Source organism: Gymnoscopelus braueri (assembly GCF_963280865.1).
Source record: "Gymnoscopelus braueri genome assembly, chromosome: 17".
Lineage (NCBI taxonomy): Eukaryota > Metazoa > Chordata > Actinopteri > Myctophiformes > Myctophidae > Gymnoscopelus > Gymnoscopelus braueri.
In genome coordinates this window covers 1,551,094-1,569,894 of record NC_137617.1, presented here as the reverse complement: position 1 = coordinate 1,569,894, position 18,801 = coordinate 1,551,094, and the positions used below count along the sequence as shown (strand labels likewise).

Here is an 18,801-nt window from a genome sequence, read left to right as displayed (position 1 = left end):
GGCACTTTGTAGTAGTACAAGTAGTTTCACCCTGTATAGGCCACTTGATTGCCTTGTGAAGTGTGTGGTTTAGCCAGCACAGCTCAAGGGATAAGTAGGCAGGTTGAGAGTATTCTCTTCAGTGTGTAACCAACATCTGAAGTGAACTGAGCTCCTGACCTCTGGTAGCTGAGTATAGCAGCATTCTTTTGTTATTTAGCAAGCTGCTAGTAGTGGTACCCTAAGTGCTTTTCTATTAGTATTATATTATTAGCTTGTGTGGTAGTCTGTAGTTTATAGTTGTATTGTTTGTGTGCTTCAAGCAGTAGGCTATTGGCACTTTGTAGTAGTACAAGTAGTTTCACCCTGTATAGGCCACTTGATTGCCTTGTGAAGTGTGTGGTTTAGCCAGCACAGCTCAAGGGATAAGTAGGCAGGTTGAGAGTATTCTCTTCAGTGTGTAACCAACATCTGAAGTGAACTGAGCTCCTGACCTCTGGTAGCTGAGTATAGCAGCATTCTTTTGTTATTTAGCAAGCTGCTAGTAGTGGTACCCTAAGTGCTTTTCTATTAGTATTATATTATTAGCTTGTGTGGTAGTCTGTAGTTTATAGTTGTATTGTTTGTGTGCTTCAAGCAGTAGGCTATTGGCACTTTGTAGTAGTACAAGTAGTTTCACCCTGTATAGGCCACTTGATTGCCTTGTGAAGTGTGTGGTTTAGCCAGCACAGCTCAAGGGATAAGTAGGCAGGTTGAGAGTATTCTCTTCAGTGTGTAACCAACATCTGAAGTGAACTGAGCTCCTGACCTCTGGTAGTTGAGTATAGCAGCATTCTTTTGTTATTTAGCAAGCTGCTAGTAGTGGTACCCTAAGTGCTTTTCTATTAGTATTATATTATTAGCTTGTGTGGTAGTCTGTAGTTTATAGTTGTATTGTTTGTGTGCTTCAAGCAGTAGGCTATTGGCACTTTGTAGTAGTACAAGTAGTTTCACCCTGTATAGGCCACTTGATTGCCTTGTGAAGTGTGTGGTTTAGCCAGCACAGCTCAAGGGATAAGTAGGCAGGTTGAGAGTATTCTCTTCAGTGTGTAACCAACATCTGAAGTGAACTGAGCTCCTGACCTCTGGTAGCTGAGTATAGCAGCATTATTTTGTTATTTAGCAAGCTGCTAGTAGTGGTACCCTAAGTGCTTTTCTATTAGTATTATATTATTAGCTTGTGTGGTAGTCTGTAGTTTATAGTTGTATTGTTTGTGTGCTTCAAGCAGTAGGCTATTGGCACTTTGTAGTAGTACAAGTAGTTTCACCCTGTATAGGCCACTTGATTGCCTTGTGAAGTGTGTGGTTTAGCCAGCACAGCTCAAGGGATAAGTAGGCAGGTTGAGAGTATTCTCTTCAGTGTGTAACCAACATCTGAAGTGAACTGAGCTCCTGACCTCTGGTAGTTGAGTATAGCAGCATTCTTTTGTTATTTAGCAAGCTGCTAGTAGTGGTACCCTAAGTGCTTTTCTATTAGTATTATATTATTAGCTTGTGTGGTAGTCTGTAGTTTATAGTTGTATTGTTTGTGTGCTTCAAGCAGTAGGCTATTGGCACTTTGTAGTAGTACAAGTAGTTTCACCCTGTATAGGCCACTTGATTGCCTTGTGAAGTGTGTGGTTTAGCCAGCACAGCTCAAGGGATAAGTAGGCAGGTTGAGAGTATTCTCTCCAGTGTGTAACCAACATCTGAAGTGAACTGAGCTCCTGACCTCTGGTAGTTGAGTATAGCAGCATTCTTTTGTTATTTAGCAAGCTGCTAGTAGTGGTACCCTAAGTGCTTTTCTATTAGTATTATATTATTAGCTTGTGTGGTAGTCTGTAGTTTATAGTTGTATTGTTTGTGTGCTTCAAGCAGTAGGCTATTGGCACTTTGTAGTAGTACAAGTAGTTTCACCCTGTATAGGCCACTTGATTGCCTTGTGAAGTGTGTGGTTTAGCCAGCACAGCTCAAGGGATAAGTAGGCAGGTTGAGAGTATTCTCTTCAGTGTGTAACCAACATCTGAAGTGAACTGAGCTCCTGACCTCTGGTAGTTGAGTATAGCAGCATTCTTTTGTTATTTAGCAAGCTGCTAGTAGTGGTACCCTAAGTGCTTTTCTATTAGTATTATATTATTAGCTTGTGTGGTAGTCTGTAGTTTATAGTTGTATTGTTTGTGTGCTTCAAGCAGTAGGCTATTGGCACTTTGTAGTAGTACAAGTAGTTTCACCCTGTATAGGCCACTTGATTGCCTTGTGAAGTGTGTGGTTTAGCCAGCACAGCTCAAGGGATAAGTAGGCAGGTTGAGAGTATTCTCTCCAGTGTGTAACCAACAACTATTAGGCTGTACTAGGCTCTTGTCAGCCCTGTAGCCCCTTTGCACTTGAGATTAACCAATGTGTCCACGGGCAATAGTTTTACATGAGTTTGTGTCCACCGGCAATAGTTTTACATGAACATTTCTAGGCTATAGTGCAGTATTGCCCCGTACAACCTAACAGAGCCCATCACAGCCCACCAGAGCCCATTACAGCCCACCAGAGCCCAGCACAGCCCAGCACATTCCAGCACACCCAAGTCCAGCCCAGTGGGAGAATAGCCTATAGGGTATGTGGGTAGTTAGATGACTGTACTAGGCTATAAAGGGCTGGGTCCAGCTGGAATAGGCTAGAATAGAATGTTCTATGCCATACTAGAGTCTAATAGGCTCTATTAGGCTGTCCTAGGCTCATGTCAGCGCTGTAGCCCCTTTGCACTTGAGATTAACCACTGTGTCCACGGGCAATAGTTTTACATGAGTTTGTGTCCACCGGCAATAGTTTTACAATAACATTTCTAGGCTATAGTGCAGTACTGCCCCGTACAACTTAACAGAGCCCAGCACAGCCCACCAGAGCCCATTAAATTCCACCAGAGCCCAGCACAGCCCAGCACATTCCACAACACCCAAGTCCAGCCCAGTGGGAGAATAGCCTATAGGGTATGTGGGTAGTTAGATGACTGTACTAGGGTATACAGGGCTGGGTCCGGCTGGAATAGGCTAAACTAGGGTGTTCTATGCCTTACTAGACTCTAACAGGCTCTATTAGGCTGTACTAGGCTCTTGTCAGCCCTGTAGCCCCTTTGCACTTGAGATTAACCAATGTGTCCACGGGCAATAGTTTTACATGAGTTTGTGTCCACCGGCAATAGTTTTACATGAAAATGTCTAAGCTATAGTGCAGTACTGCCCCGTACAACCTAACAGAGCCCAGCACAGCCCACCAGAGCCCATTAAAGCCCACCAGAGCCCAGCACAGCCCACCACATTCCAGCACACCCAAGTTCAGCCCAGTGGGAGAATAGCATAGGGTATGGGGGTAGTTAGATGACTGTACTAGGCTATACAGGGCTGGGTCCGGCTGGAATAGGCTAAACTAGGGTGTTCTATGCCTTACTAGACTCTAACAGGCTCTATTAGGCTGTACTAGCCTCTTGTCAGCCCTGTAGCCCCTTTGCACTAAAGATTAACCAATGTGTCCACGGGCAATAGTTTTACATGAGTTTGTGTCCACCGGCAATAGTTTTACATGAACATTTCTAGGCTATAGTGCAGTATTGCCCCGTACAACCTAACAGAGCCCATTACAGCCCACCAGAGCCCAGCACAGCACAGCACATTCCAGCACACCCAAGTCCAGCCCAGTGGGAGAATAGCCTATAGGGTACGTGGGTAGTTAGATGACTGTACTAGGCTATACACGGCTGGGTCCGGCTGGAATAGGCTAAACTAGGGTGTTCTATGCCTTACTAGACTCTAATAGGCTCTATTAGGCTGTACTAGGCTCTTGTCAGCCCTGTAGCGCCTTTGCTTTTGAGATTAACCACTGTGTACACGGGCAATAATTTTTCATGAGTTTGTGTCCACGGCCAATAGTTTTACATGAACATGTCTAGGCTATAGTGCAGTACTGCCTCGTACAGCCTAACAGAGCCCAGCACAGCCCACCAGAGCCCATTATAGTCCACCAGAGCCCAGCACAGCCCAGCACATTCCAGCACACCCAAGACCAGCCCAGTGGGAGAATAGCCTAGGTTATGGGGGTAGTTATACGACTGTACTAGGCCATAAAGGGCTGGGTCCAGCTTGAATAGGCTAGAATAGAATGTTCTATGCCATACTAGAGTCTAATAGGCTCTATTAGGCTGTCCTAGGCTCATGTCAGCGCTGTAGCCCCTTTGCACTTGAGATTAACCACTGTGTCCACGGGCAATAGTTTTACATGAGTTTGTGTCCACCGGCAATAGTTTTACAATAACATTTCTAGGCTATAGTGCAGTACTGCCCCGTACAACTTAACAGAGCCCAGCACAGCCCACCAGAGCCCATTAAATTCCACCAGAGCCCAGCACAGCCCAGCACATTCCACAACACCCAAGTCCAGCCCAGTGGGAGAATAGCCTATAGGGTATGTGGGTAGTTAGATGACTGTACTAGGGTATACAGGGCTGGGTCCGGCTGGAATAGGCTAAACTAGGGTGTTCTATGCCTTACTAGACTCTAACAGGCTCTATTAGGCTGTACTAGGCTCTTGTCAGCCCTGTAGCCCCTTTGCACTTGAGATTAACCAATGTGTCCACGGGCAATAGTTTTACATGAGTTTGTGTCCACCGGCAATAGTTTTACATGAAAATGTCTAAGCTATAGTGCAGTACTGCCCCGTACAACCTAACAGAGCCCAGCACAGCCCACCAGAGCCCATTAAAGCCCACCAGAGCCCAGCACAGCCCACCACATTCCAGCACACCCAAGTTCAGCCCAGTGGGAGAATAGCATAGGGTATGGGGGTAGTTAGATGACTGTACTAGGCTATACAGGGCTGGGTCCGGCTGGAATAGAGTAAACTAGGGTGTTCTATGCCTTACTAGACTCTAACAGGCTCTATTAGGCTGTACTAGCCTCTTGTCAGCCCTGTAGCCCCTTTGCACTAAAGATTAACCAATGTGTCCACGGGCAATAGTTTTACATGAGTTTGTGTCCACCGGCAATAGTTTTACATGAACATTTCTAGGCTATAGTGCAGTATTGCCCCGTACAACCTAACAGAGCCCATTACAGCCCACCAGAGCCCAGCACAGCACAGCACATTCCAGCACACCCAAGTCCAGCCCAGTGGGAGAATAGCCTATAGGGTACGTGGGTAGTTAGATGACTGTACTAGGCTATACACGGCTGGGTCCGGCTGGAATAGGCTAAACTAGGGTGTTCTATGCCTTACTAGACTCTAATAGGCTCTATTAGGCTGTACTAGGCTCTTGTCAGCCCTGTAGCGCCTTTGCTTTTGAGATTAACCACTGTGTACACGGGCAATAATTTTTCATGAGTTTGTGTCCACGGCCAATAGTTTTACATGAACATGTCTAGGCTATAGTGCAGTACTGCCTCGTACAGCCTAACAGAGCCCAGCACAGCCCACCAGAGCCCATTATAGTCCACCAGAGCCCAGCACAGCCCAGCACATTCCAGCACACCCAAGACCAGCCCAGTGGGAGAATAGCCTAGGTTATGGGGGTAGTTATACGACTGTACTAGGCCATAAAGGGCTGGGTCCAGCTTGAATAGGCTAGAATAGAATGTTCTATGCCATACTAGAGTCTAATAGGCTCTATTAGGCTGTCCTAGGCTCATGTCAGCGCTCTAGCCCCTTTGCACTTGAGATTAACCACTGTGTCCACGGGCAATAGTTTTACATGAGTTTGTGTCCACCGGCAATAGTTTTACAATAACATTTCTAGGCTATAGTGCAGTACTGCCCCGTACAACTTAACAGAGCCCAGCACAGCCCACCAGAGCCCATTAAATTCCACCAGAGCCCAGCACAGCCCAGCACATTCCACAACACCCAAGTCCAGCCCAGTGGGAGAATAGCCTATAGGGTATGTGGGTAGTTAGATGACTGTACTAGGGTATACAGGGCTGGGTCCGGCTGGAATAGGCTAAACTAGGGTGTTCTATGCCTTACTAGACTCTAACAGGCTCTATTAGGCTGTACTAGGCTCTTGTCAGCCCTGTAGCCCCTTTGCACTTGAGATTAACCAATGTGTCCACGGGCAATAGTTTTACATGAGTTTGTGTCCACCGGCAATAGTTTTACATGAAAATGTCTAAGCTATAGTGCAGTACTGCCCCGTACAACCTAACAGAGCCCAGCACAGCCCACCAGAGCCCATTAAAGCCCACCAGAGCCCAGCACAGCCCACCACATTCCAGCACACCCAAGTTCAGCCCAGTGGGAGAATAGCATAGGGTATGGGGGTAGTTAGATGACTGTACTAGGCTATACAGGGCTGGGTCCGGCTGGAATAGAGTAAACTAGGGTGTTCTATGCCTTACTAGACTCTAACAGGCTCTATTAGGCTGTACTAGCCTCTTGTCAGCCCTGTAGCCCCTTTGCACTAAAGATTAACCAATGTGTCCACGGGCAATAGTTTTACATGAGTTTGTGTCCACCGGCAATAGTTTTACATGAACATTTCTAGGCTATAGTGCAGTATTGCCCCGTACAACCTAACAGAGCCCATTACAGCCCACCAGAGCCCAGCACAGCACAGCACATTCCAGCACACCCAAGTCCAGCCCAGTGGGAGAATAGCCTATAGGGTACGTGGGTAGTTAGATGACTGTACTAGGCTATACACGGCTGGGTCCGGCTGGAATAGGCTAAACTAGGGTGTTCTATGCCTTACTAGACTCTAATAGGCTCTATTAGGCTGTACTAGGCTCTTGTCAGCCCTGTAGCGCCTTTGCTTTTGAGATTAACCACTGTGTACACGGGCAATAATTTTTCATGAGTTTGTGTCCACGGCCAATAGTTTTACATGAACATGTCTAGGCTATAGTGCAGTACTGCCTCGTACAGCCTAACAGAGCCCAGCACAGCCCACCAGAGCCCATTATAGTCCACCAGAGCCCAGCACAGCCCAGCACATTCCAGCACACCCAAGACCAGCCCAGTGGGAGAATAGCCTAGGTTATGGGGGTAGTTATACGACTGTACTAGGCCATAAAGGGCTGGGTCCAGCTTGAATAGGCTAGAATAGAATGTTCTATGCCATACTAGAGTCTAATAGGCTCTATTAGGCTGTCCTAGGCTCATGTCAGCGCTGTAGCCCCTTTGCACTTGAGATTAACCACTGTGTCCACGGGCAATAGTTTTACATGAGTTTATGTCCACCGGCAATAGTTTTACATGAAAATGTCTAAGCTATAGTGCAGTACTGCCCCGTACAACCTAACAGAGCCCAGCACAGCCCACCAGAGCCCATTAAAGCCCACCAGAGCCCAGCACAGCCCAGCACATTCCAGCACACCCAAGTTCAGCCCAGTGGGAGAATAGCATAGGGTATGGGGGTAGTTAGATGACTGTACTAGGCTATACAGGGCTGGGTCCGGCTGGAATAGGCTAAACTAGGGTGTTCTATGCCTTACTAGAGTCTAATAGGCTCTATTAGGCTGTCCTAGGCTCATGTCAGCGCTGTAGCCCCTTTGCACTTGAGATTAACCACTGTGTCCACGGGCAATAGTTTTACATGAGTTTATGTCCACCGGCAATAGTTTTACATGAAAATGTCTAAGCTATAGTGCAGTACTGCCCCGTACAACCTAACAGAGCCCAGCACAGCCCACCAGAGCCCATTAAAGCCCACCAGAGCCCAGCACAGCCCAGCACATTCCAGCACACCCAAGTTCAGCCCAGTGGGAGAATAGCATAGGGTATGGGGGTAGTTAGATGACTGTACTAGGCTATACAGGGCTGGGTCCGGCTGGAATAGGCTAAACTAGGGTGTTCTATGCCTTACTAGACTCTAACAGGCTCTATTAGGCTGTACTAGGCTCTTGTCAGCCCTGTAGCCCCTTTGCACTTGAGATTAACCAATGTGTCCACGGGCAATAGTTTTACATGAGTTTGTGTCCACCGGCAATAGTTTTACATGAAAATGTCTAGGCTATAGTGCAGTATTGCCCCGTACAACCTAACAGAGCCCAGCACAGCCCACCAGAGCCCATTACAGCCCACCAGAGACCAGCACAGCCCAGGACATTCCAGCACACCCAAGTCCAGCCCAGTGGGAGAATAGCATAGGGTATGGGGGTAGTTAGATGACTGTACTAGGCTATACAGGGCTGGGTCCGGCTGGAATAGGCTAAACTAGGGTGTTCTATGCCTTACTAGACTCTAACAGGCTCTATTAGGCTGTACTAGGCTCTTGTCAGCCCTGTAGCCCCTTTGCACTTGAGATTAACCAATGTGTCCACGGGCAATAGTTTTACATGAGTTTGTGTCCACCGGCAATAGTGTTACATGAACATTTCTAGGCTATAGCACAGTATTGCCCTGTACAACCTAACAGAGCCCAGCACAGCCCACCAGAGCCCATTACAGCCCACCAGAGCCCAGCACAGCCCAGGACATTCCAGCACACCCAAGTCCAGCCCAGTGGGAGAATAGCATAGGGTATGGGGGTAGTTAGATGACTGTACTAGGCTATACAGGGCTGGGTCCGGCTGGAATAGGCTAAACTAGGGTGTTCTATGCCTTACTAGACTCTAACAGGCTCTATTAGGCTGTACTAGGCTCTTGTCAGCCCTGTAGCCCCTTTGCACTTGAGATTAACCAATGTGTCCACGGGCAATAGTTTTACATGAGTTTGTGTCCACCGGCAATAGTTTTACATGAACATTTCTAGGCTATAGTGCAGTGTTGCCCCGTACAACCTAACAGAGCCCAGCACAGCCCACCAGAGCCCATTGTAGCCCACCAGAGCCCAGCACAGCCCAGCACATTCCAGCACACCCAAGTCCAGCCCAGTGGGAGAATAGCCTATAGGGTATATGGGTAGTTAGATGACTGTACTAGGCTATAAAGGGCTGGGTCAGGCTGGAATAGGCTAAACTAGGGTGTTCTATGCCTTACTAGACTCTAATAGGCTCTATTAGGCTGTACTAGGCTCTTGTCAGCCCTGTAGCCCCTTTGCATTTGAGATTAACCACTGTGTACACGGGCAATAGTTTTACATGAGTTTGTGTCCACCGGCAATAGTTTTACATGAAAATGTCTAGGCTATAGTGCAGTATTGCCCCGTACAACCTAACAGAGCCCAGCACAGCCCACCAGAGCCCATTACAGCCCACCAGAGACCAGCACAGCCCAGGACATTCCAGCACACCCAAGTCCAGCCCAGTGGGAGAATAGCATAGGGTATGGGGGTAGTTAGATGACTGTACTAGGCTATACAGGGCTGGGTCCGCCTGGAATAGGCTAAACTAGGGTGTTCTATGCCTTACTAGACTCTAACAGGCTCTATTAGGCTGTACTAGGCTCTTGTCAGCCCTGTAGCCCCTTTGCACTTGAGATTAACCAATGTGTCCACGGGCAATAGTTTTACATGAGTTTGTGTCCACCGGCAATAGTTTTACATGAACATTTCTAGGCTATAGCGCAGTATTGCCCTGTACAACCTAACAGAGCCCAGCACAGCCCACCAGAGCCCATTACAGCCCACCAGAGCCCAGCACAGCCCAGGACATTCCAGCACACCCAAGTCCAGCCCAGTGGGAGAATAGCATAGGGTATGGGGGTAGTTAGATGACTGTACTAGGCTATACAGGGCTGGGTCCGGCTGGAATAGGCTAAACTAGGGTGTTCTATGCCTTACTAGACTCTAACAGGCTCTATTAGGCTGTACTAGGCTCTTGTCAGCCCTGTAGCCCCTTTGCACTTGAGATTAACCAATGTGTCCACGGGCAATAGTTTTACATGAGTTTGTGTCCACCGGCAATAGTTTTACATGAACATTTCTAGGCTATAGTGCAGTGTTGCCCCGTACAACCTAACAGAGCCCAGCACAGCCCACCAGAGCCCATTGTAGCCCACCAGAGCCCAGCACAGCCCAGCACATTCCAGCACACCCAAGTCCAGCCCAGTGGGAGAATAGCCTATAGGGTATATGGGTAGTTAGATGACTGTACTAGGCTATAAAGGGCTGGGTCCGGCTGGAATAGGCTAAACTAGGGTGTTCTATGCCTTACTAGAGTCTAATAGGCTCTATTAGGCTGTCCTAGGCTCATGTCAGCGCTGTAGCCCCCTTGCACTTGAGATTAACCAATGTGTCCACGGGCAATAGTTTTACATGAGTTTGTGTCCACCGGCATTAGTTTTACATGAACATTTCTAGGCTATAGTGCAGTACTGCCCCGTACAACCTAACAGAGCCCAGCACAGCCCACCAGAGCCCATTACATTCCACCAGAGCCCAGCACAGCCCAGCACTTTCCACAACACCCAAGTCCAGCCCATTCGGAGAATAGCCTATAGGGTATGTGGGTAGTTAGATGACTGTACTAGGCTATACAGGGCTGGGTCCGGCTGGAATAGGCTAAACTAGGGTGTTCTATGCCTTACTAGACTCTAACAGGCTCTATTAGGCTGTACTAGGCTCTTGTCAGCCCTGTAGCCCCTTTGCACTTGAGATTAACCAATGTGTCCACGGGCAATAGTTTTACATGAGTTTGTGTCCACCGGCAATAGTTTTACATGAACATTTCTAGGCTATAGCGCAGTATTGCCCCGTACAACCTAACAGAGCCCAGCACAGCCCACCAGAGCCCATTACAGCCCACCAGAGACCAGCACAGCCCAGGACATTCCAGCACACCCAAGTCCAGCCCAGTGGGAGAATAGCATAGGGTATGGGGGTAGTTAGATGACTGTACTAGGCTATACAGGGCTGGGTCCGGCTGGAATAGGCTAAACTAGGGTGTTCTATGCCTTACTAGACTCTAACAGGCTCTATTAGGCTGTACTAGGCTCTTGTCAGCCCTGTGGCCCCTATGCACTTGAGATTAACCAATGTGTCCACGGGCAATAGTTTTACATGAGTTTGTGTCCACCGGCAATATTTTTACATGAAAATGTCTAGGCTATAGTGCAGTATTGCCCCGTACAACCTAACAGAGCCCAGCACAGCCCACCAGAGCCCATTGTAGCCCACCAGAGCCCAGCACAGCCCAGCACACCCAAGTCCAGCCCAGTGGGAGAATAGCCTATAGGGTATTTGGGTAGTTAGATGACTGTACTAGGCTATACAGGGCTGGGTCCGGCTGGAATAGGCTAAACTAGGGTGTTCTATGCCTTACTAGACTCTAACAGGCTCTATTAGGCTGTACTAGGCTCTTGTCAGCCCTGTGGCGCCTTTGCACTTGAGATTAACCAATGTGTCCACGGGCAATAGTTTTACATGAGTTTGTGTCCACCGGCAATAGTTTTACATGAAAATGTCTAAGCTATAGTGCAGTACTGCCCCGTACAACCTAACAGAGCCCAGCACAGCCCACCAGAGCCCATTAAAGCCCACCAGAGCCCAGCACAGCCCAGCACATTCCAGCACACCCAAGTCCAGCCCAGTGGGAGAATAGCATAGGGTATGGGGGTAGTTAGATGACTGTACTAGGCTATACAGGGCTGGGTCCGGCTGGAATAGGCTAAACTAGGGTGTTCTATGCCTTACTAGACTCTAATAGGCTCTATTAGGCTGTACTAGGCTCTTGTCAGCCCTGTAGCCCCTTTGCACTTGAGATTAACCACTGTGTCCACGGGCAATAGTTTTACATGAGTTTGTGTCCATCGGTAATAGTTAATGCTGGCTGTGTACACATGTCCACTTCCAATAGTTTTGGAAAATAGCCTGCCACCCTGTGGAATTATGCTTGAACTGCAGAAAAGGACCCTAAATACAAAAAAAGGAAACAAAAATCATCCGTGGGACTGATGGGCGAACAAGTGGTATCCACACGCAGAGGGGGGCCCAGAAGACATTTAGAGTCCCCCCGGTGAATTTTCACGCCCCCACAGACTGTACAGTGGAACCCAGAAATTGGCCGTGTCCAAAGGGTATAGGGACTATGGCTCGTGGACACAAAACGCGATAAATGTAATAATAATAAGGGTAATAATAATAATAATAATAATAATAATAATAATAATAATAATAATAATAATAATAATAATAATAATAATAAACTTTATTTGTATAGCACCTTTCATGACATGAAATGCAGCTCAAAGTGCTTTACAGAGCAAGAATACAAGAATACAGTTACAAACAATTTAACAATAAAGCAAACAAAAATAAAATAAAAGCAAAAGCCTAAAACAACATTAAAATAGGCAATACAGTGAGGAATTGGGTGTAATGGGAGTTTATTCCACACTGTCGGTCCGTAAAAGCAGAATGCTGCTTCACCGTATTTTTTACATGTCATTGTAGGCACTTCGAGCAGGTCAGCACTTGAAGACCTGAGGGGCCGGTTTGGAACATATCTCTCTAGGCAGTCATAGAGGTAGGAAGGTGCCAGACCATTTAGAGCTTTATAAACTATTAAAATAATTTTAAAATCAATCCTAAAAACAACCGTGAGCCAGTGAAGTGAAGCTAGAACTGGAGTGATATGTTCTCTCATCCTAGTTTTAGTTAAAATTCTGGCTGCCGCATTTTGAACAAGTTGTAAACTGTCAGTTGTTTTCTTTGGCAGGCCAGATTAGAGTGCGTTGCACTAATCAAGCCGAGAGACAACAGCCGTTTTCAGTGAGTCTGGAAAGACGCCTGAAAGAAGAGAGCTGTTTACAATTCTTAGGATATCTCCAATCACACTGTCTAAAACTTCTTTGAGAAACGGGGTGGGTATTGCATCCAGTGAACAAGATGATGATGTCATCTGTGATATAGTTTTACGGAGTTCCTCTTCATTAATTGCGCAGAATGATATTAGGCTTCCTCTGGAGTGATCTACATTTTTGCACCATGCACCATTTGCAGTGCTAGCAGCAAATGGCATTTTCAGATATCTTAATAATTAAAAACCCACGTCCACCCCCTCCGTCTATAAAAGGACACCTTTATTAATGCCCATTTAAATAGACAGTTAATTATATATTTAGTTATCTAAAATGTAATATTAAATGGAATCTAAAGCTAACCTCTAACTATTATTCTTACTAGTACAGGCCCAAACCCTCATGTCAGTGTCTTTAGGTGTGTGTGTGTGTGTGTGTGTGTGTGTGTGTGTGTGTGTGTGTGTGTGTGTGTGTGTGTGTGTGTGTGTGTGTGTGTGTGTGTGTGTGTGTGTGTGTGTGTGTGTGTGTGTGTGTGTGTGTGTGTGTGTGTGTGTGTGTGTGTCTTTAGGTGTGTGTGTGTGTGTGTGTGTGTGTGTGTGTGTGTGTGTGTGTGTGTGTGTGTGTGTGTGTGTGTGTGTGTGTGTGTGTGTGTGCGTGTGCGTAGTTGGTAGTTGGTACTAGTCGCAGCTGTGCTGCTGTGCCAGAAGCGCTTCCCTTAAAACGCCATAAAAATAAGGGCAGGAGGATAATAATAATAGTAATATAGTAGTAGGATGGCATTAAAACAATGCCCCACCCCTAAAAACAAATTTTAATGTAAATTTCGACTAGTCGACTAGTCGACTACTACTTGGTCAAATGAGTCGACTAGTAAAAATCATTAGTTGTGAATGCCCTAACACACACACACACACACACACACACACACACACACACACACACACACACACACACACATACACACACATTATTATTATATTACAAGTAAGACGAGCGAACGCTGGAAGCGAACGCAGCTCGAAAATATTGTGTATTTACGGACTTGTAATCTGTGTTATTTCACCGTGATGGGGAGAGAACATTGACATTGTGTGTGTGTGTGTGTGTGTGTGTGTTTTGCAGGCTGTTGTGCATTTTAATCAGAGCATTGTCTATATTCCTGCACTCTGGCGCACTCTGGCGGCTGCACACAGGCAGTGCACGCACACAGAGACACAGACACACAGGCAGTGCACGCACACAGAGACACAGACACACACACACACACACACACACACACACACACACACACACACACACAACCCGAGCACGGTTTCATAGTAAGCTGCACTTGGGCGGAGGCGCGGCTTCGCTGCGCCTCCTTCCGAGTTCGCAATTATTATTTATATATTTATTTTTAAATGAAACCACTTTGGTTTGTTGTGGCAGTTGTAGCATTTCAAATCTTTTTCAGTTATTTGTATTTTGCAAAGTTTGAATGTTGGTTTGGTGCATTGCTCCACCATGGCTAGAACCAGCCATGCTAACAACTGTTGATGTCGCTGTTGACCTTTTGACCTATTGCTAAGTCTCTCAAATGCCTCTAATTCCCAATCACGGTTTAGCAACCGTTACCGTCAGCCATTGTCCTGTTTCATCTCTGCAGAACTACAGTACATGGAGTTGATGCAGTTGCTTTGTGATTTCACAACATAATCAGGTCCATACACAGACAGCCCCATCTGCAGTTGAAGTTGACAAAGTGTGTGCCTGAAAATGCACGAAGCACGATTTTCATTGTATTATTCACCAAATCAAAACTCATGCTGTTTGGCTTAATGTCAACATAATAAAATGTGGAGCCTCCATTTGACGACCAACATGATACCAGTCACAATACCACTGTCCCTCTGGGCTATGGGATCACAATGCTGCTCCAGCAAGGAGCATTGTGGAATAATACTGGAGTTATTATGTTAGTACTTACTTTCTAGCTGTTCAGATATTTTAATTTAATGTAATTTAATAATTTCTAATATAACTGCTTATGATTATAATAACCCTACTTACTTCCTGTCAGATCCTTGCAATAGGAGTGTGTTGAAGACACAGTTAATGTTCACTGTGCATTCTGTCCACATTAAGAGTTCCTTCATCTGGGAGTGAGAGGAGCTGTCAGCTTGGTTCACACACAGCCACTAGGGGGGAGACATTTCCCTCAAGTTCCCTGATAAACACTTCAGGTTGGCCCACTAAATGAATCAATCCTGAAGCCCTGCTCTTTTATCTCTGTTCAGTGTGCTTTAGTCTGAATGACTGCATGATAACAACCTCAAACCATACATTTAATTACTGTTCTAAAGGTCATATTGTCTACCATTTCAAACATACGCCATCAATTAATCTGATTGATGTGGTATAATAATCATAACCACACCTGTGAAGTCTTTCGACAGTTCTATAACAACACAGTACATAATGTGATACACTAAGTCATAATTAGAAACTTTCTAAAAAAATAACCATAAAATACAAATGAGAAGCTCATAATTTTGAGAGAGTAAGTGATTATTTTGAGATACTATATCATTTTGTTTGGAAATGTATCAATATTTTGAGATATTACGTATTGTGAAATTTCACTGTTGCAATTGGTTTAGATGATTTTCATCACATTGGTGTAAAAGTGTTTCCCTATTGGTCTATAAAGTGTAGAGTAGTGACAAGTTGAAATGAACAACAACAACCGCACTCACGCACGCACACATGCACGCACGCACACACACACACACAATTTTTCATTTTGCTGTTGTTTTTCCATCTTTAAATCCTATAAAGCCATAAAAACTGCGTGATATTGCTTTTTGTTACTAGCATTTCCGTTTCCGTTTTCCGGCCGTATAACGTCATTTTCGCGGGAAGGGCACCCCACCACACTTTCAACAGAGAATATGTTCATAAAAGGTTTTCGGGGGTGAAATTCTTGGAGTGGGTGTTGTGAAACATTTGCCACTCACAAAAGATATACAATTTAACTTTTTTGAAAAAGTTACCTAGTATTGCTTTAGGGTGTGAATCACATTTTCCCATTGCCTCCGTCATTATATAATTTTTAAATCCGGACTTCAGTGGGAATTTCAAATATAGTGAAAATGGGAGGTCTTCAAGCTCACAATGCGTTGCATGGCGACGCGTTGTGAGCTTGTAGATCTGTTATTTTCAGATATGTATCGATATTATTTGAAAGATTCTGGAAATCTTTGGGGAAAATGTCTAATTATTAACGAAGCATTGCATTGATATGAAAAAAAAAATGTTGTGTACTTTTGAATACATTTGTGGTTTTAAAAACATGTACTTTTAAATACATAAGTAGTTTTAAAAGCAAGTAGGCTACTGTAGTACTTTAACTCAAGTTCAAATCTGACCAGGAGTATCTATAATTTGACTCAAGTACTGGGGTTGAGTAAAGTGTCCGCCACTGTTTATCAGTCACCAGTCAAATATGTGATAGAACAGTAATGACAACAAAACAACAATAAAAGCAGATTACTGTGATTTATACTGTATTGTTACTGTTTTACAGTTCAAACAACAGCTGTAGACAGGATGTCCAGTGGAACCGCAACTTCCATCAGAGGTGAGTTCTATTAAAACACATGAAACCAACAAACTGATACGTCACATTTTTATGAATATTATGTTTATTTTTCCAACCAGGGAAGAACAGCGACCCATCAGAATTGAGAATTGTTCTGATCGGGGGAAGACATGGAGGTGGACCGTGTGGAAAGAGTTCAGTAGGAAACATCATCCTGGGCAGAGATGTTTTTAAAACTAAAAGATTTACATCTAAGAGTGTCATGAGACAAGAGGAAGTGTCAGGGAGACAGGTCACTGTGGTAGACACTCCAGGATGGATGTCTGGTCATCCCCTAGATCTGACCCGAAAACTGACTCAGTTAGAAATCCAACAGAGTGTGTATCTGTGTTCTCCAGGACCCCATGTCTTTGCCCTAGTGATGAGACTGGACCTCCAAAGTGTAGGATCAGGGATGTCAGCAGAGGAGCATGTGAGGTTTCTCCTCAGTGACAGAGCGTGGAAACACACTATTGTGGTATTCACTGTAGCTGATAAAAACAACATGAGACCTGATCTCATTAGATTTGACCCTGACTTAAGATATCTTACAGAGAAATGTGAAGGCCGCTTCCATGTTCTTAACATTAGTGACAGAGGAGATGGTAGTCAGGTCACAGAGCTGTTGCACAAGGTAGATCAGATGGTGACTAGTAATGAGTGTCACTATGAGACAGAAGAACACGTCTCAGAGGAACTGAAGGAGATGGATAGAACTATCAGAAGAAGAGCAGAACAAAGGACGGCAGACACTCAGAATCAAACAGCTGGACTTCCAAAAGAAATTGGTATGTTTTGTTTTACTTTAAGAAAGAATATTTTATTACTTTTGACCAGGAGGTTCATGTCTGTCTGTCTGTCTGTCTGTCTGTCTGTCTGTCTGATCTGTCTCATAAACCATTAGGCAGATGAGTGTCATATTTCTTTTGCACAATGTCATCAAGATCAAGCCAAGGTCAATAACAACTACAACTATAACTACATGTACAGTACAGTATTTTGTTTTAGTGAATTAATAATTGTAGGAAATCGTTCCTCCAGGCTATGGGATAGGCACCCTGAGACGGACTAGCTAATCAGGGGGCTACATGTCCGGTTTATGAGATCCACAATACTAACAATCCAAATATAATTTGGTCAAATACAATGTTGTTTAACTTCCTCTTATGAAGGACTCACACAGTGAGAACCAACACTTACAGTTCAAATCACTGCCTTTGATTGACTGTTCATACAAACATAATTGATATAAAAAACGAATAGTAGGAATGTTCATGCAAAAAGATATAAAAAATCTCCCACTTAGCAGTGCAACAATGAATCAAACTAATACATTTAATAATTTAATAATCGATTATAAAAAAAATATTGATAACTTGATAAAATAATAAATGAATAATTGATCCCTATTTTGGGCTTGTCATTATAATTGAACATTTAAAAAAAGGTAAACTAATAGTGAAAGTAGCAGATCTACAAGCTCACAGTGTGACGTGTTGTGAGCTTGTAGATCTGCTGTTCTCACTATTTTTGCACGACACTGTTGTGTGACAAAGTATAAAATAGGACATAAGTGGCTAATCATTGAATTACACCCCATCCAAACTGCACTGTAATATTAGTTAATATGAATGGTTTATATATACTAAACCATTCATTATGAAAACAAGACAGGGTATAATAACAGAGTAGCTCCCATGTGGATCTCAGACTTCATGTGGTCAGTCTATCTATAACATTTATGACATTTCTATAGATATCTATGACACATCTATGACACATCTATGACATTTCTAGGACATAATTATGTATAACATATGACTCCATATTTGGCCAAAGTTTCAGCCTGATCCAACCCAAATTCAATTCCATTATAAAATGTAAGTTATAAAAAGCATATCTCTGCTGTCCAACTCCAAAACATTTTTTTTCAGGAAATGAAAAAACAAAATATAAACTTTTCAGGAAATGAAGAAAACCTTATAATTAAAACAAAGCAATGCTGCCTCATCAAATCCCCCCCCCGACAGGACAAAGGCATTTGCCTACATTGCCTGTGCTTAAACACGGCCCTGCACACACACACACACACACACACACACACACACACACACACACACACACACACACACACACACACACACACACACACACACACACACACACACACACACACACACACACACACACACACACACACATTTTGTAGATGTATTGTGCCACTGTAACTTGACTCTAGGTAATAAAGTCACTGCATACATCACTGTACTCTACTGAACACACCTTATTGTTCATTTAACTTGTATCAATGTGATTATTAGATATTAAGAAGAACATATAATTACCTGGACATTGTTGCTTTGTTCCTTGACCACATTAAGGCTATTTTGAGCATTTCATTAAACAGAGGCAGCTCCACGGATCATGTTCAACTCAGATTTGGCTCAACAACGGGAATGAACTCGTTCTCATGCTATTCAACAAAAAATGTGGAATGCCCTACCAAAAGGAGTAAAGGAGTGTAAAACCCT

At 44.5% G+C, this 18,801-nt stretch overlaps 1 protein-coding gene across 1 annotated transcript in view; it reads left to right on the top strand.

Moving 5' to 3' along the window:
• Positions 1-16,374: 16,374 nt before the first annotated feature.
• Positions 16,375-18,801, top strand: part of LOC308104393 (GTPase IMAP family member 8-like) — a 10,696-nt gene continuing 8,269 nt past the window's right edge. The window contains exon 1 of the mRNA XM_080454801.1: positions 16,375-17,058. Within this exon, the coding sequence (XP_080310927.1) occupies positions 16,494-17,058 (565 nt within the window). The 5' untranslated portion in view covers positions 16,375-16,493. The remainder of the gene's footprint in view (positions 17,059-18,801) is intronic.